The 23,312-nt window shown below is 46.1% G+C and overlaps 1 protein-coding gene across 1 annotated transcript in view; it reads left to right on the forward strand.

The window, feature by feature from the left end:
* LMX1A (LIM homeobox transcription factor 1 alpha) overlaps nt 1–3,669 on the forward strand; it is a 171,598-nt gene extending 167,929 nt beyond the window's left edge. Inside the window, exons 7-8 of the mRNA XM_068965935.1 lie at nt 1,057–1,227; nt 3,509–3,669. Coding sequence (XP_068822036.1) covers nt 1,057–1,227; nt 3,509–3,669 — 332 coding nt within the window. The remainder of the gene's footprint in view (nt 1–1,056; nt 1,228–3,508) is intronic.
* Nucleotides 3,670–23,312: the final 19,643 nt, after the last annotated feature.

The following is a 23,312-nucleotide window of genomic DNA, read 5'->3' on the forward strand; positions in this document are numbered from 1 at the left end:
GCTAGGCTCCATCAAAAATTTGATTTTTCCACTCAAGAGTTCTTTCTATTCCTTACCTTTGAGGCCAAATAGTATCTTAATGACAAGAGAGATGCTCTGGTAGAAAAATCAGGCAAGAGCATGGGCAGCTGGGCAGGGTGGAGCCAAGCTGGTCAGAAGACCTGGATCTGCCGCAGCTCTTCGTACAGTGCTGTCTGGAGATCTGAGACCTGCCTTTCTGTCTCTCTGCACCTCGGGCTGGCGTCCCTAGGGTAGGGTAGTGCTGTCTTGATAGTTCTGTCACACAACTCTGTGGGCCTCAGAGAGGGTCACAGATCGGACAGGGCTTCAGGAGGAGCCACGCCAGTTGACTCCATACAGGCCAGCGTGCTCAGAGGGAGGAGAACGCATCATGGCATTATGAGAACACAGACTCCTAGGGCTCGGAACTTTGAAGAATTCTAGGGGCAGCTCCTAGGGTGGACTTTAGGTGGAACTAGAGGCTGAGAGTTAATGCAGCCATGTTCAGAGAACCACAGCAGGATGTGGAAGGGGGAGCTGAGTCCTCCTTTTCTGATGGAATTGTGTACACAGCAGAGCGAGTTGCAGACCCAGAGCACACACACACCCCTCACGGAGTCTTCATATCAGCTCCAAAAGGCCCCCTGGATCAATACGATGAACCCACTTGACTGATAGGATCCTAGTTGGGTAACACTGGAAGGATCTTTGGATGTGTATACTCCGTTGGCTGCCAAGCCCGTGTCTTGCCTTTGTCCTAATGATATGGGTCAAGGAAGCTCTCCAAGTACAACCCTCATCCCTCTTCTCTATCCTTCAGCATAGTCACTTCTGGCCCATGGTAGGGCACAAGCTGGGAACCACTGATGTCACCTCATCCCTTCCCTTCTGTAAATGAGGAAAGTAAAATGATGTCGCCGTGGCCACACAGTATGTGCGGTCCCCAGCCAGTGGGGCACGTGAAGTTCAGAGCTTGTTCAGAGGCCCTGCCCCACCTTCCGCATGAGATACTGGGCTGCACGTGGAGAATTATTTATCCTCTTCTTTGTCCCCCAGCTCAGACAAACGGTGGCGGGAGCGCTGGCATGGAAGGGATCATGAACCCCTACACGGCTCTGCCCACCCCACAGCAGCTCCTGGCCATCGAGCAGAGTGTCTACAGCTCAGATCCCTTCCGACAGGGGCTCACCCCACCCCAGATGCCTGGAGACCACATGCACCCCTATGGTAAGAGGGACTCAAGCCCCGCAGGGACCTCGCACAGCTTGCTTGCGTGAGTTTTTCATCCCCTCCCAGTTCCTCTCCCTAGGCAGTTCCTAGTTGCTCATTAAAGTTCCAAAGCAGAATAAGTGTCCCATAAAATGCTGCTAGAATCACATAACCTGTGGCTCCAGAAGTAAGACCAGTATGCATATCCATGAGTCATGCTTCCATTTATGCTCCTTTTTCAAAACTTTTTATTTGTTAGAAAAGGAGGTTGTGTTTTCACTGTAGACCTTTTCGTTAGGATTTAACTTCCCAAGTCTTCCGTTTCCTGCCAGATACCATACTTCCAGGAGTAGGAAATGGCAACCTACTCCAGTATTCTTGTCTGGAGAATTCCATGAACAGAGGAGCCTGGCAGGCTACCGTCTCTGAGGTCACAAAGAGTCAGACCTGACTGAGCAATTAAGCACAACCACCACACTTACCTTGCTGTGGCACACTGTCATGCCAGGTACCACACTCGTGCAGTGCATGGGACACACATGATTCCTGGGTCAAGAAGATCCCCTGGAGAAGGGAATGGCTACTCACTCCAGTATTCTTGCCTGGAGAATTTCATGAACAGAGGAGCCTGGTGAGCTTCAGTCCCTGGCATCGCAGAGTCGGACAGGACTGAGCAACTAACACTATCACTTTTACCACACTTACAAGTTCATAAGCATTATCAGCAGTGATATAGTCAGAGGCCTTAATTATGCAAACTCTTACATAAGAAAGAATACATAGAAAAGCACGGAAAACAAAGGTTCTAATTGGACTCTCCTATTATGGACACTAGCAGGTATTCTCATGTAATTCCTAAAACATAAGCTGACTTGTGAAGTAAAGTCCCAGTCCCACCGCAGCCAAAATGGGGTTGCTTTAAAGGCAGGGTGTGGGGGCAGCTGAGATTCCCCCACTTTCCTGGCTTGCTTCTGAAGCCAGTGGACAGCAGCTGGGACCTGGATGCCCTGATGGAGTGGGCAGGCTCTAGTGTTGAAGGCTGAAGTTCAATCTTAGAGTCAAATATAAGCCATTGGGTTTTTATACAGAGAAGGTATATGGCCTATGTAATGCATTTGAATGTACTGTGAAATCAGTAACCCTGATAGCTAAAAATAAAGTTTTATTCAGTAAGCCTTCAAAATGTCAGTATCAGAGATACATGCCTCACTGCACAGATTTTGTCAACTTCTTTTTTGCCTTCATTATAAAATTATCTATGTTGTTGAAACCAGCTCTATCTTTCCCTGTGATGCATTCAGCAAATATTTATTAAGATCCAGCCACTTGCAGGGCCATCATTGACTAACCTCATTCACTCATACACACGTATGTGCGTGCTCAGTGACAGCCATCCTGTCCGCTTCCTGAGAAGACACGTCGACGCCTGTCTTCTCTCCTCTGCTATGCAAAAACAGGACAAATAGCTCTTGTTTTTTTGCCAATTCATACATTTTCAGAGTCCTAGGGGTCTTGTTACGTAAATTAGTCCTGTGATGAATCCTTTAGTACAATGAATAATTAAAGCCACATGACAAGTTTTATAAACAGCAGTTTTCCTCTCTCCCATTTACTTGAAGTGGAGGCGAAATGTCCACACCTCAAGGTTCTGGTCACAGTGGTCCCCCAGCTCTTCCTCAATTTGCCCTACTAGTTTCATTGTCAAAGGTTATACTAGTTGAGTGCGGACACCTGACCTTCCTTGCCTTTGCAGTACAAATCTGGGGAAACAGCTGGCACTCAGTATGTTTGTGCTGTTTGAAAGGACAAGTATTATCACCAGTGGATTCGTGAGCATCATTTACAGAGTCGATGTTTGTTTTCTTACCCTCCCTCCTACAAGAACCTTTTCTGTGGCCAGAGTCCTCTGGAAGCTCTGTGCCTGCCTCGGCAGCCCGCGGTGCTGGGTCTCGCCCACTCCCCACCGCCAGTGTCTAAACACGCTGATGATTTGCTTATGCTGCGCTCGGTTTAGCACCACCTTGTCAGATCCTAGTTCATATTATTTTCAGTTGTTACACGTTAGACATAGCCCTCTAAGGAGGTCTTTGGTGGGCAGGGATTCTGCCCCCTCCTGCTCTTCTGTGTAGCTCTCCTGTCACCCCCAGCGCTCCCCATTCCCAGCAGCCGGTAGGAGGCTTTCCTTAGTGGGGACGGGGTGGTGTGCTTAGACCGCGCCGGCCGAGTTCAGCTGAATGTCCTGGCACCGAGTGAGTCCCTTCTTCCGGACCTTCACGGCAGTGTTTCGTCTCCGTTTCAGGTGCTGAGCCCCTCTTCCACGAGCTGGATAGTGAGGACACCTCTCTCAGTAACCTGGGTGACTGTTTCCTAGCAACCTCAGAAGCCGGGCCCCTGCAGGCCAGAGTGGGAAACCCCATTGATCATCTGTACTCCATGCAGAATTCTTACTTCACCTCTTGAGTCCTCCCCTTGAATTCTGTGGCTCAGCTCCCGTTCTGGAACAACTGTGTTACGTGAGGGGTCGACTGGCTTTAGGATGGGGAGGCAGGGCAGAGGTGGGGTGGGTGGGAGTTTTGTTGGGGATGCTGTTGTATAATGATATGGTGTAGCTTGGCATTTCCAAAGACTGAATACAGTATGGATTGCATAGCTTAATGTTTCTAATAAGAGTCTTAGTGTTAGGTACGAAAATGTGTTTATCATTAAGGACAGGGACTTTTAATATAGGCATTTTCATGCAAACTAGATACTAGAGACCCCTAACAACTTCCCACCATTTTGGGGGGAAGCTCTTGTCAAGAGGTGCATATGTCTACCCATCCACACACCCACAGACAGACAAACGGATAGATAGATGTGTGCGTGAGTCTGTAACCTTTCCTACTTTATCATCAAAGTTTATTCCTAATTATAACACACCAACTGTACAGCAAAAAGTAACTTTATTTTCAGTGTGAACTATATTTAAGGAAATGCTTGATGCACTTAAGTTATAAAATGAGATAATTTACTTTTATAAACTTTATTTTGAGTTTGAAGAGACTTGTGGCCAGGGCAGAGAGCGCCGCTCCACCGAGGCCCGTAGCTTTGAGTGCTTGAGTTAATTCTGTTTTCAGAGAGTGTCGTTGAGGTCTGGAAAACAATTACTCTGTGTGGCTGACAGTATTCACTGGTGGATTCTTGCTCTGTTTGAGGTGGAATCAATCACTGGGCTTGTGGGGGGACAGAACAATTCCTGATCATTAGGAAATCTAAAGCCTAGACTCTGGCTTTCTTTGAAATTTGGACATGTGACTGTCGGGAAGTCACACGACTAGGAAATTGACTAGGAAAGTCAATTCTGCTCTTGAACTTCACCATCTGCAAGTGTGGGATGAGGCTGATAGTATTTACCTACCTCACTGGGGACACTGAGGCTTAATTCAACCCCAGGACACATGAGCAGGGCTGAGACTAATATCTATACTTGTTTAAAATCCAGCCAACCAGCCACTTGGCAGAGGAGGATACTTGGGCCTATAGGGCAGGAGCCTGAGGGCAACTCTGCCTGCCATAGTACCCCCACAAGCCTGGGCTGCACATTCTACATCAGGGCAGCCCAGGGGGACTAGAGGCTTTCGACGGGGAGGAGGCTGTGACTAATGGGTTGGACAGGTTATTATCATATTTTAGACCAGAGGTTGCAGCCTGCAGGCCTGTGTTTTACGGCCTGCCTCCTAAGAAGAGTTTTTCTATTTTTAAAGGGTTGTGAAAAAAAGGAGGGGGGAGAAGAACACGCAGCAGAATGGATGTGAGCTGGAAAGCCTGAGATAGGTACTGTCTGTACTATCTGGCTCCTTTCATGAAAAGTTGGCTGACCCATGGTCCAGATGCTCTTTCTGCTAACAGCCTCTTGGAGCTCATAGAGGCAGAGGAGGTCCTGGCGGAAACCCAGGGCTCCTCCTCCGGGCTCGCTTTCGTGTTGCTGAGCACAGAAGACCCAGCTGCCATTGTACACAGGGACAGTTCCACACCCTGTCCACCAATTGTGGTGCTAAGATGGGACCCTTCTGTGTTAGGAGGCCTCCTGAGAAACCACAAGTTGATGGGGAAGAGAGAGGACTCCTCGAGAGGGGCCGGGACAGGCTTGGCCTCCCTCCTAGGGATGTCACCAGTCATCAGAGCTTTGGTCACAGCTACTTGTCCCCATCACTGTCTGCAAGGCCAGAGGGAACACAGCTCCCTATGATAGAGTCACTGTTGTGTGATTTTTGTGCTCTTTTTTATAATTTATGCAAACCACCGAGAAACCTAAACCAGTCTGCTGAGTGAAAATCATGCAGACGCTCTATGACTACACAGGCGTCCATGGTGAAGATCAGTTAGAGAAAAGCAGTAGATACTGTGTGAGTGAAGATGAGTAGAGATCCTTATTCCGCTCCTTAATGGCATACCAAGATCAAATTAAAAACCTCTTACAAATGAGCTGGTGTTTATTTAGGGGCAGGGGTGGTTGGCAGGGGACTGGGGGACCTGGATGTTTTGTCCGCAGAGGCTGAAGCTGCCCATGAAGGGGAAACCTGACCAAGCGATGACAGCAAAACAGAAGGGGAAAGCAGCTCTCACCTTCCTGCCAAGATGGACTCAGAGACCTCAGTCCCTACAGACGCCTCTCCAGGAGGAGGTGCTGGGAACATTCCATCCTCTCAGCAAGTTCACTCAAGGCAGGGCAACCTGTGATATGCATTTGCTTGGATACCAGAGCAGAGTCATGGGCAGGAGAAAGATTTCTCATGCAGGACTGCAGGCAGGTGCCTTGCCAGGATCAGGGTCAGAACAACAGAGAGTGTGGCTCCCCTGATAGATTCTCCCCAAACCCTCAACAATTTAAAATATGATATATGAATGGGCAAAGATTATGCTTATGGAGTAAAGAAGTCAGGAAATAGTATGGCTGGAAGAGCATAAGACATACTCAGAGGAGAGGTGGCATTGTTTTGAATATTATTTCTATCCACTGCAGTATTCTTGGGCGTCCCTTGTGGCTCAGCTGGTAAAGAATCTGCCTGCAATGCAGGAGACCTGGGTTCGATCCCTGGGTTGGGAAGATCCCCCGGAGAAGGGAAAGTCTACCCACTCCAGTATTCTGGCCTGGAGAATTCCATGGACTGTATAGTCCATGGAGTTGCAAAGAGTTGGACATGACTGAGAGACTTTCACCCCCTGCAGTTGTTCAGACTCTTCCACCCCCCACCGTGGCTCATGCACCCACTGTTAGAAGCTGGCTCTGGTTCTCACTGAGGGTCTAGAAGGAGAAATTGGTGGGCAGATGGTGTCCACCAGGAAAGGTCTATCTCAGACTGGCCTTGACTGGGCTACCCTGGGCTTCATCTCCAGTTTCCAGACAGAGCTTAGGCATGAGACCTTCACCCCTCATGTTTGCCTGCTTGGCATCCACTCATCCTGCAGCATCAGCCTAGACTTGGCTTCCTCAGAGAAGTCTGCAGGGCTGGGTTGCATGCCTGCCTGTGTGGAGGAACTGGACTAATGCTACCTGCTGTGACCACCCCTCCCAATTTTAGAATAGCTCGAACACAAGAGAAATTTCTATTTTTGCTCACAGAAAAGGCCTGGGAGGGAGTTTGGGTGAGAAGGGCACCTCTTTTCCACCCAAGATTCCACTGGGGATTGGTTGTTTCCTGTTTTCTTTTCTCCCCACTTCCAGCTGAAAGTGAATATGTCTAGATCCGAATCCAGCTTCTCTCCTTACTGACTGCATGGCTCTGGGCAAGTTACTTCCCACGGCTTAGCCTCTGACCCTTCATCCACAGGACAGGCCCAGTGCTTTTCACTAGCTACTGCAGAGAAGGTGATGAGGACAAGTGAGAAACCTCACGCCAAGAGCTGTACTGGGCATGTGTGTTAGCTGCTGTGTCAGGGGCCAGACCCTGCTCTCACGGTTTGGTCACTGATGACAGGCTCCTGGGAGTCTCAGACCACATCTGAAGAAGAATACACACTGGTTCGCCTGAGAGGGAGGCTCCTGATCACACCTCAATGGAACGCCCTTTAATCTCAGTGTGGGTCTTTTCTAGCCTGACTTAACAGTTGTTGGGGAGTGGTTTGGTTTATTTAGTGTTTCAGATGCATGCAGAAAAAATGCCAGTTCCAAAGAGACATCAAGAACTCTGGCCCCCAAGGAGAAGCAGTCAGGTCATAGGTGGTTTCTCCACTCGACTGTCACTTGGGGCTTAGATGTTAGGGCTGAGTTGAGAGTGAGAGCCCAGATCCACAGGCTGAGCAGGAGAGTTCTGAGTTGACCCATCAGGAGTGAAAAATGGGAACAAGGTGGGAATGAATTTGTCAATTCCAAATTCAAAGACAAAATAAAATTTTAACTGAACCTCAAGTAAAATCAAAACATTTCTCTCCTTCTCTCCCCTCTTCCACCTCCTTACACAAATGCAAATATCATCAGTCAATCCAAGTTGACCTGCAAACTGACATGATTTCACTAGAATAAAAACCAAATGAATACCTTGTTTTCCTTAATCCTTTTGTTTATTATGTTGCAACATTTCAATGACAAAGAGGGAGTGAGCTATCTTTAGGGCTCAAAAAAAAAAAAGACCTTGAGATGTTTATGTTAAAAATATAGTCCCTCTACACAAGGATGATGTGGAGATTCCCTAACCGTGAAGTTTGTGCAATATTTAAAATCACCTAAATAACCTTAAGCAAGGCTCTGAGCCTTTATTTCTTCATCTGTGAAATGGGGCCTATCTTACAGGTTGGTCATGGTGAGCATCAAAGGAGATAATTAGGAAAGCTTTTTGTAGACCACAGGCTTTCCTTGATAGCTCATTTAGTAAAGAATCTGCCTGCAATGCAGGAGACCTCAGTTTGATTCCTGGGTCGGGAAGATCCACTAGAGAAGGGATAGGCTACCCACCCCAGTATTCTTGGGCTTCCCTTGTGGCTCAACTGGAAATGAATTCACCTGCAATGAGGGATACCTGGGTTCAATCCCTGGGTTGGGAAGATCCCCTGGAGAAGAGAAAGGCTACCCACTCCAGTATTTTGGCCTGGAGAATTCTACTGTATAGTCCAAGGGATCTCAAAGAGTTGGACACGACTGAGCAATGTTCACTTTGTAGACTACAGATGCTGTACAAATAGGAGGGCTTCTTAGTGTCTTGTCTCAGGAAGCAACCACAGAGGGACCACTCGGGGGTCATGATATCCATGGGAGCGGTGCTCCTGCTTGGGTGGATGCTCCCAGCAGGATGGCCCTGAAGGAAATCAGCGTGATGTTATCAGTACAGTGAATGGAGGATCATTAAGACTGTCTTATTTCCTCTCCCAGAAGCTGTGGATTACTTCTCCCACTGCCTGATGGGCCTTCTCCCCTCTAGCAGCAGGTTTTGGCAAAAAAAAAAAAAACAACCAAAAAACAACTAGGGTGGCCCAACCCCTAGTGGATTTTGAATTAGCTAATCTGCCACTATTTTTAATCTGTTCCATCACCTCATGTGCCTAGAAAGGAAAAGGTGAAACCTGCCCCTGATGTGTGATGGGAATGACCCTCCCTAGGTAGTTGTGCAACTGACTGCTCTGGCCCTTTGAGCACCTTATTTATTCATGTATTTAATTCATTCAGTAAATATTTACTGAGCATCTAGAATGTGCCAGGCTCTGGTATGGGATATAGAAATAGAGAGGAGCAGAGACATTGGCCCTGCCCTCATGGAGGTTACAACTTAATGGAAGAAATAACCAATAATCATAAATGGTAATAATTTAACGTATATAATATCAAGAGCCACCGAGAAGACCAAGAACTGTAAGAGAGTAGAAAGCACGGAGGCATGACCTAGTCAGGAAGGTCAGAGAAGGTTCTGTGACCCAGTGATGATGGAGCTGTGACTTTATTCACCTGTCCTTGTGCTCGCCCCCGTCAAGTAAGTAGTTCTGCGTCTCCTTCCTATAAGGGCATTAATATTTTCACTGCCATGGATGGAAAGAATGTGATGAACTCATGCCCTCCAAGGTGTTTGCTGATAAGGTCTAAAGAAGTTGCTTATATTATCTTTAATGCAAAATGTCATCAGAATCAAAGGAGTGGACTCTGTCAATCAACACTGTTTATTAAGCCGATTGTGGACATTTGCGCTTTCTGGCCGTCCAGCCTTCTTTCACTCTACTGATAACATCACTTTGATTTCCTTCAGGGCTTTGACCTTTCTGCATGGAGTAGACTCTGTGGGACTATAAGTCAGGGTGACTCCAGGCTGCTATAACCAAGAAGCAGGGACACACAGAGTTGGAAGCTTGTTCAGAGTTAGCTCACTTCTGAAGGTGCTCCCAACAAGATGGCCAAACAGTTTCTGCTGAGTGGACCCTGGAGTTGCCCTGCTGCCCATCTGTTGCCAAGACTGGGTTCCAGACACCTTATGATTCTGCGAGCAATCTTCTCTAATCTTCCAATAAAGACCCTTTTTGCTCAAGTTAGCCTGAGTTGGTTTCAGTTGCTTGCAGTCAAAAAGCCCTGAGAAAAACTTTGTTGTTATTGTTTAGTTGCAAAGTCATGTCCAACACTTTTGTGACTCCAAAGACTATAGCCTCCCTGGCTCTTCTGTCCAAGGGATTTCCCAGGCAAGAATATTGGAGTGGTTTCCATTTCTTTCTCCAGGGGATCTTCCTGACCCAGGGATCGAACCTGCATCTCCTGCACTGGCAGGCAGGTTCTTTACCATTGAGCCACCAGGGAATCCCTACTTAATTTGTGTAATGTTTGACATTATATAAAGGGTGTGTGTTGTCCTTGCCACAGCCTCTGGGTTAGCCTGGGCTGGTATTCCTTCCTTCCTTTTAGTGATAAGAAACCTATAGCTCAGAGAAATTAAGCCACGATTGTAGAGTTAGTTAGGATCAGAGTGCAGTTTCTAATTCATTCCTTTTGGCTTTCAGTTTTTTGCTGTTTCCCCAACCCTGACTTCTCAGTGTCGAGATACACAAATTTAGAAGTACATGCATGCCAGGGATGGTGAGAGGTATAGAGAATTATGATATCTTTCCTCCTACAAGGAGACTAGTTGAAAGTAAGAGAGGTCCACACTAACTCAACTTTGTTGTTGTTGTTTAGCCGCTAATCATGTCTGACTCTTGGCCACCCCATGGACTGCAGCACGCCAGCCTTCCCTGTCCTTCACTATCTCTAGGAGTTTACTCAGACTCATGTCCATTGAGTCAGTGATGCCATCCAGCTATGTCATGCTCTGTTGCTCCCTTCTCCTCCTGCCCTCAATCTTTCCCAACATCAGGGTCTTTTCCAATAAGTTGGCTCTTTGCATCAGGTAGATTCAACATAAATGCCTGTATATGCAAGGGGTCAGGTCACTGGCATAGGTAATATGTGCTTTGGGCATTCTGAAGAGAGTGAGGTTACTGAGAAATGGGGAGGTGAGAAGAGGCTTTACCAGGAATATGGGACTTCCACGGAGCCTTCAGAGATGGGTAGAGTTTAGAAAAGTAGCAAGAGAGAGGACATTCTAAAAAGGACCAGAGTAGGTACAGAGGAAAGGATGCTGGACATGTACAAGAGCAGATGCACAAAGGCCATTCTGCTCGGAGTGGAGGATTGACCAAGGCCCTGGACGGGGTTGATGGTGAAGCTGTTGGCGACAGTAGCTTGTTGCTAGTGATTTCCTAACACAGATCAAAGACATCCTATTTCAAGGTGTAGCTGAGGCTGCTGGCCATTCCTCCTGACCTATTCTTTCCTAAAGCAATATCTTCCATTTTTAGCTGGTACAAGTTAACTTGGAATAAAGTCTACATTGCTCAAACTCCAGTGCAGCTAAGTGTGTTCATTTGACTAAATCTTGACCAATGAGATAAGCAGAAGTATCACATGACACCTTTGAGGTAATTTCCTTAAGAGACAGCTGGCATGTGCCCTTCCCCTCTTCTTCTGTGTCCCTTTCTTCTTCCTGGCCAGGGATGTAATGTGACGGCTGGAACTGAAGCAACCCTCTTGAGGTCGTGAGGTAAATTTGGAGGCAACACATGGTAACACAATAAGGCTGAAGGGACCTGAATTCCTGAGGACGCCTGAGAGCCGTGCTGCCATTTTACCCCGGAACTATCTATGCCCTAACGCATATATGAGAGAAAAATAAACTTCTTTCTTTAAGTGACTGTTGTTCTGTATTTCCTTGACTCATAGTTCAATCTAGTCCTAACCCAGTTAAGAAGCAATCTAGGCCTGGTTAGTTCCTCTCCTGTGGATAAAAAGTGAAATGTTCAGACGCCCCAGGTCACGAGAGTCAACTGAGGCAAGGCAGACAGAGGGTAGAAGGATCATTTTGTGATTTTAGAAAATACAGATGATCTAAAAAGCACCAACTTTGGAGCTGGGTCCTCTTGTGGACATCAGTGTGGTTTATCTATTTAATCACTTTTATCACAAATTTCTCTATCTTCTTAAATAAATTTACCTGGACATCTACACGTAGCATTTAGATATAGACTTACATGGTACGTTTAGAACCCAGGGCATTTACCTGGGTTCTGCAATGTGGAACTTGTGCAGATTACTTGGCCTCCTGAAGGAGAATGAACAGGCAGCTCTATACACTGTTTCCTCCATACCCCAGTTTTGGCCACCAGTGCAGCTGTAAAAATAATTTTTATATATTTATATATATTACATATTATATATCCATATTCATTTTCAAAATTTCACACACACATATATTATTTACATACACATATGTAACATTATTTACATACACATATGTATGTACATTGTATATATACACACATACATATTGTTGTTCAGTCACTACATCATATCCGACTGAGACACCATGGACTGCCACACACCAGACTCCTCTGTCCTCTACTATCTCCCAGGGTTTGCTCAAGTTCATGTTCATTGAGTTGGTGATGCTATCTAATCATCTCATCCTCTGCCACCCCCTTCTCCTTTTGGCTTAAATCTTTCCCAGCATCAGGGTCTTTTCCAATGAGTTGGATCTTCCCATCAGGTGGCCAAAGTACTGGAGCTTCAGCTTCAGCATTGTCCTTCCAATGAATATGCAGGGTTGATTTTCTTTAGGAGTGACTGATTTGGTCTCCTTGCAGTCCAACAGACTCTCAAAAGTCTTCTCCAGCACCACAATTCAAAAGCATCAATTCTTTGGTGCTCAGCTTTCTTTAGGATCCAACTCGCACATCCGTACATGGCTACTGGAGAAACCATAACTTTGACTATATGGACCTTTGTCTTCAAAGTGATGTTTCTGCTTTTTAATCCACTGTCTAGGTTTGTCACAGCTTTCCTTCCAAGAAGCAGTGAATGTTAGTCACTCAGTAGTGCCCGACTCTTTGCGACCCAGTAGACTGCAGCCCACTAAGATCCTCTGTCCATGGGATTTTCCTGGCAAGGATTCTGGAGTGGTTTGCCATTTCCTTCTCCAGGGGATCTTCTTGACTCAGGGATCGAACCCAGGTCTCCTGCACTGCAGGCAGATTCTTTACTGACTGAGCTGCCAGGAAAGCCTAATTTCATGGCTATAGTCGCCATTGGCAGTGATTTTGGAGCCCAAGAAAAAAAATCTGTCACAGCTTCCACTTTTTGCATATACATACATATTTATGAGGAGGTTTAACCAGAAGTTACACTCCCAGCTGATCAGATATTTTCTCAGTCCTAGCCCTAAGCTATAATTTGGACAAATCCTGGGAACGGTTTTATGTCTGTGTTGGGGATCTAGGAGACGTGAGAGCTGAAGAAAACCAAAATGCTCTGTTCATTTCTTACGATACACAGAATGCTTCTTCCAACATTTTCTCAAGGAGAAAGCAGGAAACAGCTTCCTTCTAAGGAAATCTGCTCCTACTCTGAAGTAGGAGAAAGGGCGTGAAGACATCTAAGGCCTCAGGTGTGCCCCATCAGACCCTTGAACAGACAGGCCTGGGTGGGGGCCTCCTAATAGGGTGAGGAGGGGATGAAGTCATCTGGGAGGCCAAGTGGAGCTGTGTGATCACTTATCATAACTCATGCCAGTAACGCACTAGGTACTGATTTAGAGAGGCAACTTCATTCCGCTTGTCTCATGCTTCTGTGAAGAGAAACGTGTTTCCCCTAGAGAAACACCCCTGGCCTTTTTTGTCCTGTCTAATTAGCTTATCCTGAAGGAGTGGATAAAGTATCTGATCGATGGTGTGAGGAAAGGAGCTGAGCATGTGTGGACCAGCCCTGCTGAGTTTGTGGGTCTTTGGTGCCTTGGTGGCCTGGACTCAGCACTGGGTGTTCCTGGTTCATCCGTGTGGAAGGTCCTGGAACAGAAATGCAGTTTAGGGAACAGTTCCATTCACAGCGATTGTGTTAGGGATCCTGAATGTGGCTATTAATGGATCACCCTTTAGTTAGATTGATCAATAAAGCTGATTTTTTACAAAAATCTCCACATGGCTGATTCCTTTGTAATATTTGCAAGTTAGTTACAAACTTGGGAAACAAAACCAAGGATGTTATTTATCATTCCCCCAAACTCCAACAATTAAGTACCCATTAAATCTACCATAAAAAGTTCAAGAATTGCATGGCAAATCTAAATGCTGATACATTTATTCATTCATCCATTCAACATTTAAGTTAAGGCAAACTTTTTCAGAACCATTGCTGTGTCAGTCACTAGTCTGGAATAGTGAGCATGAATTTTAGTTTGAAATCTCAGCTTCATAAGAAGCATATATGTCTTATTTTCTATATGCAACCTATGTCTAGTTTCAGTCCCTTTTTCCTTAGGCTGGATTTCTCTCTCCAGCCCCATGGCCATATTCTAGCCTTGGGTCTTGGACAAGGTCAGTGTAGCTGAAGACTTCAGGTTAAGGACCCCGTCTGGTGTTGGACGTTATTCTGACGTGCCCATCACCATAGGCCGTGCCGTCTTCCCCTTTTTCACAGGTGTCCTGGTCCTGACCCACCTTGCAGTGGTTTCTCTTGGGTCTTCTATTAACATTACTAGGACACCTGTGTATTCTCCCACCCTTTTCCTTCTCGTAATCAAGCCAGGGATCCCTTTTTATTGAATAACGCTAGAAGAAGCCTTTCTTAATTATGTTTTCAATCAAGATATTCCGCCCCGCCCTGTCCTGAATCCTCACTCTTTTCCCTTTGCTTAATCCTCCTGCAATAAAATAAAATACTATTTTAGAGTAACATATTTTCCTGCCTCACTAGGTTCTGGAAATAATTAATCTTTCCCCACAGAGCATACTCCTGGCTGGTGAGGAAAGATTTGTAAATAGATCATTATGACATAATTGGACTTTTAACAAGGGTATGTGCAGTGTTCCATAGGGGCAAAGTGAGAAGAGGATTAGGAATGACGTCATGGTGGAGGTGATATTTAATCGGGGCCTTGAAAGATGCAGAGGATGCCAGGAATACAGGAAGGACAATCCAGACAGAGGAAATAATTAGTGAACAGAGTTCGGGAGGGAGATGCCCATTGTGGCTGAACACTGGAGGCAGGGGAAAGGGGTCAGGGCGTGGCTGAGCCAAGGCTGTGAAATTAAATTATGGCTGTGTGGATGCGAAGGCCTTCAGACGCCTCCGTAACAGATGGGACTTTATCCACCAGGCATCAGAAAGGATTCAATTCAACAAACCTTTCCTGAACATCGACGGGAAAGAGGCCCTGCTAAGGGATGCCATAAAGATAAGGATACAACTTCCATCCTTATAAAGCTTAAAGGTTAGTAAGGAGGCAAAGCATATCTGTAAATATTTTTAGCGTATTTATTTAAGAAAATATTTGACTATTTCATGACCTGTATGAGACATATACAGAACAAAACACAGTGAGCAATGTAAAACAGAGGCCCAAGTAGAGATCCCAACAAGTCAAGACTCCACCATGTCAGCCAGCTGGTCCCCAACCTGCAAGAGCCAGATGTTTGGAACCCCGAGGTGATGGATTAAACTTTTCACTTTTCATCCACACTTTGACTTATGGAGAAACCGAAACAACTTAGACGGATAGGACCTCAGTTCTTTCTTTCTCAATTCACAGCGATAGGGAGACCAGTGTAGAGGCGCATAAGAGTACTGTGAACCCAGACGTGCTTTCTTTGTGCTTCTGCCACTGAAAGCAGCACGTTTAACACTCCCCTCCCCCACATCTCTGCTATCACTAAAGGGGGATAAAGATTCCTGATTGCCAGATTAGTGTTAGGAGTAGAAGTGTGAGATCAGTAGCCACGTGGAACCTGCGGGCCATCATTGTAGTGACTCTGGGCAGAGTAATGGCCTGGTGTAGGGGGATGGGAAGGAGGAGTGAAAGTGAAGTCGCTCAGTCATGTCCCACTCTTTGTGACCCCACGGACTGGAGCCTACCAGGCTCCTCCGTCCATGGGGTTTTCCAGGCAAGAGTACTGGAGTGGGGTGCCATTTCCTTCTCCAGGGCATCTTCCAAACCCAGGGATTAAACCCAGGTCTCCCACATTGCAGGCAGACGCTTCAGTGTCTGAGCCACCAGGGAAGCCAGGACGATGGAAAGAGGAAGAAAGGGCCCTAACAGGGGAATGATTTAGTGGCAAAAGCCCAGGACTTGTTCGCTGATCAGACAAGGGAAGAGAGATTAAAGCCCTTTCGGGCCTGAGTGACTGGAAACCTGGTGATGCCTTTTGAAACAAGGAATATCAAGTAAGTCTTACCACACCCTGTCTTCCCTTGTGGTAGAAGACTGCCTTTGACGAATGCAAACCCAGAACACGGAACTGGCTTCTAACTAGCCTTTGCGGATGTCAGGCCGGTGTCTGGGAGCCAGCCTGGCCAGGAGAGCAGCTCAGAGGGAGTTTTTCTAGGGAGGCTTCCATGCCCGCCATGAACCAGGGCTGCTGCTGAGAACTCTGGCAGAGTAGGAAGGCAGGGAGGCTCAGAGATAGGGGTCTTTGAGGGGAGCTTCTGAGGGGAATGAAGGTTTCCTCAGGTGCAGGAGGACAGGGAGAGGAGAAAGGATGAATTTGGGATTGACCTTCCTCTAAGGATTGGAACGTTCCATCAACAACCCCTTCTTTGTCCTCAGATCTTGCCTGACGGCCAGCCTGAGATTTGCTGGGAGATTACCTTTCAGGTGGGGGGTTCCACGTGATGTTATCAGGAGACAGGCAAGAGCCTGTTCCGAGTGATCTTAGGTTAATTATGTTGCTTTGCAAAGGTAGGCAGAGACCATGGCTTGGAGTTAAAAGCAGGGCTTTCTAGCCAAGTGAGCAATCATATGGGACAGAGAAATGACTCGAACCAATGCCTCTGCTAACTGAATACCAGATGATAAAGTGAGGCTGCAGTATCCACTCAGAACACAATATGAGCCACTTGTGGAATTTAAGATTTTCCATTAGCCATGTTTAAAAATGGTAAGAAGCAATGGATGATAGGTGATATAAATTTTAATAAGTCCTATATATTCCAGATATTATTTTTCAACATGTCCCACTAACCACATTTCAACCGCTCAATAGTCACATGTGGGTAGTGTTTATTGTATTGAATAGCACACATCTAGACCATTTAGGCCAAAACATTTTCATATACCAAGTGAGTGGCGAAAAGGACACTGCTGTGATTCTAGCCTGAAATATCTGAAAAAGCAGCTTATTGGCGTTTACCCACATGTGCCTGGCAAAGAGCACCGCAAGCCAAATTCTCTTCTTTGCATTGTCTCTTTCTATTGTCTTCTTTGTACCTCCTTTTATCTCATGCCTGCCAGAAAGCAAATGCTAAACCATTGAGGGAGCAAGGACTTGGTCACATTTGTATATCATTTTCAAGAGGAATAAGAGCTGTTGAATTTGGGTAAATCTGACCACTAGCTAGCATAAGATCTTTTTCACATTTCATTACTAAGGCTAGCTGCCTACAGTTTTTTTTTGACTGGCTAATTGCTTGCTCCTGGCCTATTTATGTTCTGGGATTAGGACTACATTTGGATGCAGCTGACTGTTCTATGTCCACTGGCCCTGAAGGCAATGACCAGTTACTTCCTGCTAGACAATTTCCAAGATGTAAATTTCATTTAATTCAGATGAAAAGATGAAGTTTCCCTGGTGCTCAGACTGCAGTATAGGAGACCCAAGTTCAGACTCTGGGTCAGGAAGATCTGTTGGAGAAAGGAATAGCTACCCACTCCAATATTCTTGCCTGGAGAATTCCATGGACAGAGGAGCCTGGCGAGTCCATGGGGTTGCAAAGAGTTGGACATGGCTGTGAGACTAATATTTTCACTTTCCAAGATGTAAGCACTTGGTTTTTGCCCTAGGGAAATGGAGAAAAACAAATTTCATTCAGATGTAAAGCCAGCAGAGATGCCTGATCAGTCTCTGGAAGAGACAGTTTCACTGGGTCAGCTGTTCAACAAACATATCTGGACGCCAAATATATGCCTGGCATTACATTCTGAACCATGGTAGAGTAATGAATCTTAGAAGCTCCTGTCCTTGTGCAAGAGAGAAACAGGTACATGTAATCCTATTAAACCCAAACTTGACAAGTTGTAGCTCCCTAAAGGTTGTTTGAATCTGAAACCAAGTTCTCTGTTATGTTAAAATCCATGAGTACTTAGCACCTAGATCTTGATTTCTAATACCATTCTCTAATACAAGGAATTGGAGGTGCTGGGATAAATGACTGATTCTAGTAGGGCTGAGGCAGGAACTATACAAGATGAGCCTCAATGCTTTCACACACGCACATACACACACAATGATGGGGACACATCAGAGGGACATGGGAGTCCATTGCGAGAGCTGGTAGTGCCCAAAACTAAAAAAAAATTAAGGAACAAAATTAATAAAGAAGTATACTGGATTATAACCCAAAGTATAAAATAAATATGAATCCATATTGATGTATAAGAATGATTGAAAAAAAAAACGGAGGAGAAATGATAAATCTTTCATGTGGACAACTTGAAATAATACATGCATATACTCTGCCTTCAAGGAAGGGGGTGTTTAACTTCCCACTCCTCAAGAGTGGGCTGCAGTTCGCAATTTCCTTCCAATAATGACAGTATGAAAAGAAAGAGTAACTTAATGGTGCAGAAACTACAAACACGACCTCAGCCTGTGACTGAAGGGAACATAAGAGGCACACACCAGATGGATGGTATGGACTTTTGATATGATGTGGTAAGAAGACCACTTTACTTCCATGGTCTTTATCCCCCAAGCCATAACCCCAGTCAAGTCATGAGAAAAATATCAGACGGATTCATAAGAGCAACATTCTGCAAAGTACATAGCCAAAATTATTCAGAACTATCAAGGTGATCATCACAAACAAGGAAAGTCAGAGAAATTGTCAGAGCAAGAGGAGACATGGTGACTACACGTAATATGATACCCTGCATGGGGTTCTGGGACAGAAAAAGTTAGTTAGGTAAAAACTCGGGAAATCTGAATAAATAATGGACTTTTAGTTGGCCATCATGTGTTCATATTGGATCATTAATCACAACAAAAGTATTAATACAAGATGTTAATAATAGGGGAAACTGCACTGGTTAAGTGAAACTCACCAAGCTAGCTTCATAATTTGTCATTAAATCAAGAACTGCTTTAAAACAAAGTTTATTTTTAGACATCGAGAACAGACTTGTGGTTGCCAAGGGGGAGAAGGATTGCGGATTTGGGATTAGCAGATGCAAGTTACTATACAGAGAATGGATAAACAACAAAGTCCTACTGTATAGCACATGGAACTATTTTCAATATCGTATAATAAACCATAATGGGAAAGAATATGAAAAATAATGTATATTTGTATAACTGAAGTACTTTGTTGTACAGAGAAACATAACATTGTAAGTCAACTATAATTCAATAAAATACATTTTAAAAATTAAGTTTATTTTTGAAAAATTCACTGGTCAATCTTGCATTTTGAGTAGATTATTTTAATCCATGGTTGATTTTGTAACACAGCTTCACTTATTGTTCATTGGTCTTGTGAAATCTAGTGATTCTATGAGCTAGACAACTCTTCCCAACGTTGACACATTTCAGTACACCAAATTCAACATCACATTTGTCAGTATCACCACTCATCTCATGAGGAAAGTCTTCCAGGATTGGGGAGCTGTTAATCTCAAAAGCACTGGTGAGTGTTCAAGAGTCTAATTTTCTTTCGAATTCTCAAATTCTGTCATTGGCAAAAAAAACTGTCAGATTTTCCCCCTTGAATCGACAAATTCACTTTGCTTATTTTTGAGAAAATGTCTAACAAATCACAATCATAGTTTGTCCTGTCACTTTTTCCATGAAGATGGTATTTTCCAGGAAGAGCAGCTAGTTCAGCTCACAACTTGAACAATCAAATAAGAGCTTTATGTGGACAAAACATCACCCTTCAGTAAGCAGCTGAAGAGTTTGTGCGTCCCACAGTATCACATCAAATCTTAAAACTATGTGTACTCAGAGGATGACATTTAAGAAAATTAACCGTTCTTACTGACTTCTCTGTTACATTCTTAAATTTAAGTGACTTTTTCAAAATTGGGAGCATGTGGAAGTGAAGAATGTGATGACTACTTGTATAGTGTGGGGCGGCTGCCTTACTCCGGTTTAAGGCTTCAGCGGTGTTAACAGCTTTAACAGCACTGAGCAGCTCTGAGCAGACGGATGATATGAGAGGCTACGTTTCATACCAGATCCCTCTGGCGGCAGTGAGGAGGATGGATTGGAAGGGAAGAGAAACAAGACCTGTTGCCCCCAACAACTGCTCTGGGCTTGCCAAAACTCTGACCGGGTTGGACCCCCCAACCCCAGGGTGGTGCCTGCTTGTCGATGCTTCTACCCAGGGTACATGAGCCCATAAAGGCAGGCTGTGGGTTCTTGCCCCCTGAGTTTCTGGCCCTCTTTCCCCTAGTGGTGCACTCCAGGGCCTTGGTGCATCCTGTAGTGCAGCAGGAGGCTCTGCCAGCCTTCTCGGGACCCTTCCCCAGACCCAGCTTTGAAGCTCCACCCCTGCACCCATGATAACAGTGGTGTTTATCCCATTGTGGTTCTAGTGGTAAAGAACCTGCCTGCCAATGCAGGAGATGTAAGAGACACAGGTTCAATCCCTGGGTGGGGACATCCCCTGGAGGAGGGACAATGCCCTGGAGGAGGGCACAGCAACCCACTCCAGTGTTCTTGCCTGGAGAGTCCCATGGACAGAGTAGCCTGGCAGGTTACCGTCCATGGGGTTGCAAAGGGTCAGACTCGGCAGAGCAGCTACCACTTTTACTTCTTCCCTGGGGGGCTACTGATCTGTAAGAGCCCCACCCTGCTGAGTCTGACTGACTGAAGCAACGTGTCACGCATGCCATGCAACCAGGGAGGGCTGCTCTTTCCCTCTGTGTGCCCTGGAGCCAGCGTGGCCATTCTAGAGGCGAACCGAACCTCATGGCTATGCCTTTGAGCATCCACAGCTGTGTTTTCTCTCCCTTCGCTGTGCCCTCCAAGTTCTAGTGCCCAGACCGCCACTTCTGCCAGGCTCTGCACTCTCTCCTACTGCCGGTTCTCTCATGGGTTACTTGCCTTACCACACCCCAGTGCCTTTGCCACCACCACCACACACCTGGCTACCTTACTCATTCCTCAGGTTTCAAGTCAGATATCACATCCCCAGGAGGTCCACTGACCCCCTCCCTCCATGTCCAGGCCTCTGCCCTTCTTCAGCCTGTCAGAGCCCGCACTGGACTATGTCAGGAGCAACAGAGAATGGGATCTGATCTTCCTTCACTTTTAAATGTCTGGCTCCTAGCTGGTGTCAGGACTTACAGGGACTGTGCGTGCTGTGCTCAGCTGTTTCAGTCCTAATCTTTGCGACCCCACGGACTGTAGCCCGCCAGGCTCCTTCCTCTGTCCATGGGATTCTTCAGGCAAGAATACTGGAGTGGGTTGCCATGCCCTCTTCCAAGTCAGGGATCTTTCCAGCCCAGGGATCAAACCCACATCTCCTACACTGGCAGGCGGATTCTTTACTGCTGAGCTGCTGCGGGAGCTCTTACAGCAGTTAATATTTGCCAGAATGAGAGGGTTTGGCCTGTTTCTGGTCTGGTTCTGCCTTGGCTTCATAAGAACTCAGAGCCTGGCACCCTGTGGTCTCAGATCAGAAAACCGACCTTAGAAACAGATTTCTGTTCTCAGTAGGCTTAAGAGCAGAGGGAAGTGGGTGATGGAGTCAGAGACCCTGAGCTCACAAGACTAGCTCTGGACCCCCTGTGAACTTGTGAGACTCCCTGTGCCTCAGTGGAATGGGGCTAATGCCGGTTTCTGCACCTAAGGGGGTTGCAAGAATGAAAGGACAACAAATATGTAAAGCGCTGGGCGTGTAATGACCAGGTAAGAAAATGTGGCTCTTACCATCTGATTCTTCTTTCTGCTATTATCCCTCCCTGCTGTCGCTCTTTGACCCTTTGACCAGTCAGCCTGGTCAGGGCTGACTCCACCCTCTACATCCCACCTTCCTGGGGACTATATCTGATGTGAGTCCCATGGATCCTAGAAGCCTCTGAGCCTTGTTCCAGCTCCTGGCCCTTTGGGTCTGAAGTACGTTGTGTTGACACAGCACGGGTGCTACCTGGTAGCGGGGAGGGGTGGCAGGGCTGGTGTTCCAGCAGTGTCTGCCTAGGAGCTGGCCTCAGGCAGACCTCCTGAGGGCACGTGGGCTCCCCCGGCTGCTGTGGCCCTGCGAGAGCTGCCCCATATCTACTGGCATGGCCTCTGCTGTACGGATGGAAGGGCCGCCTTCCTGTCCCTGTGTGTCGAGTGACCCACCTGCCTGCTACTGTGGCTAAGCTCAGGTGGGATGACATTCCTAAACCTCCAGCCTTTCAGACTGGGGAGAGAGGGTGTTGCTGGGGAGGGTCACTGAGTGGCACAGGGGAAGGCCTTTCTCCGAAGGTGAACAATGGGTTTGGATTGCAGTCGTCCCCCAGCCCCCAGGGCCGTCTCAATTTCTTGACCTGAGCCCAAGCATGACCTGACTCTGCCCCCGGGGGAAGCAGGTATCTTTGCTCCATCACAGTCTTCATTCATGCTCATTCAGCGATACAGGACGTGCCCGCTCCCGTGAGGCAGGTGAAGCTTATTGTCAACACCCTTTCTGCCTCCTTATCTTTGATTGTAGGAGAAAGATTCTGTCTGCCATTCAAGGGGTGCAGAGAGCAGTCAGTGGCGGGGAGGGGTTTATAGTCCTAGAGGCCTCTGGCGGTAAGTGATCCAGAAACATGTTTACAGGGAGGTCTAAGACCTTGGGGAAAAAGCATTCAAGGGACCAAGGAATATTTGCGTAAAGCTTCAGAAGATGATCAGCCACTTTCTTTCTTTTTTTTTTGCAATTTATTATTATTTTTTATATTTATTTTTTAAAAATTTTATTTTTACTTTATTTTGCTTTACAATACTGTATTGGTTTTGCCATACAATGACATGAATCAGCCACGGATGTACATGAGTTCCCCATCCTGAACCCCCCTCCCACCTCCTGCCCCATATCATCTCTCTGGATCATCCCCGTGCACCAGCCCCAAGCATAAGCACAGCTGCCCCTCATGGGGCCTGGGGAGAAAGAATTCCCCTGCTTAACTGATTTGCCTAAGATTCTAATGTTTAGAGCCTGGAGTTAGTCTCAGGCTTTCATCTCCACAGACTAGATTTGAGATTGAAGGCTCTAAAATGCAAACTCCTGGAATATAATCTGTACTCCGTCTTTCCTCCCTTCCTTGCTTTTCTTCCTTCCATCAAGTATTTAATGAGTATATGCTAAGTGCCAGGCACTAAACAGGCTGAGAATATAATGAAGGGAAAAACCCACCATTCTTTTCGTGGAGTTTACTTTGACAGAAGTTCTCAGTAGCCTGGAGAATCCCGTGGACAGGGGAGCCTGGCAGGCTACAGCAGTCAGACACGACTTAGCGCTGTCTTTCTTTGTTTCTTCTCAGTGGAGGCAGGGAGCCCCTGTGAATTCCATTTGGAAAAGTAAAAGTACTTTCCAACAAAATTTTACATTTACATTTCACAATTTATATTTACCTTATTCAGAATGCTAGATTATTTTTTTA

The sequence above is a fragment of the Capricornis sumatraensis genome, chromosome 2 (assembly GCF_032405125.1).
Source record: "Capricornis sumatraensis isolate serow.1 chromosome 2, serow.2, whole genome shotgun sequence".
Classification (NCBI taxonomy): domain Eukaryota; kingdom Metazoa; phylum Chordata; class Mammalia; order Artiodactyla; family Bovidae; genus Capricornis; species Capricornis sumatraensis.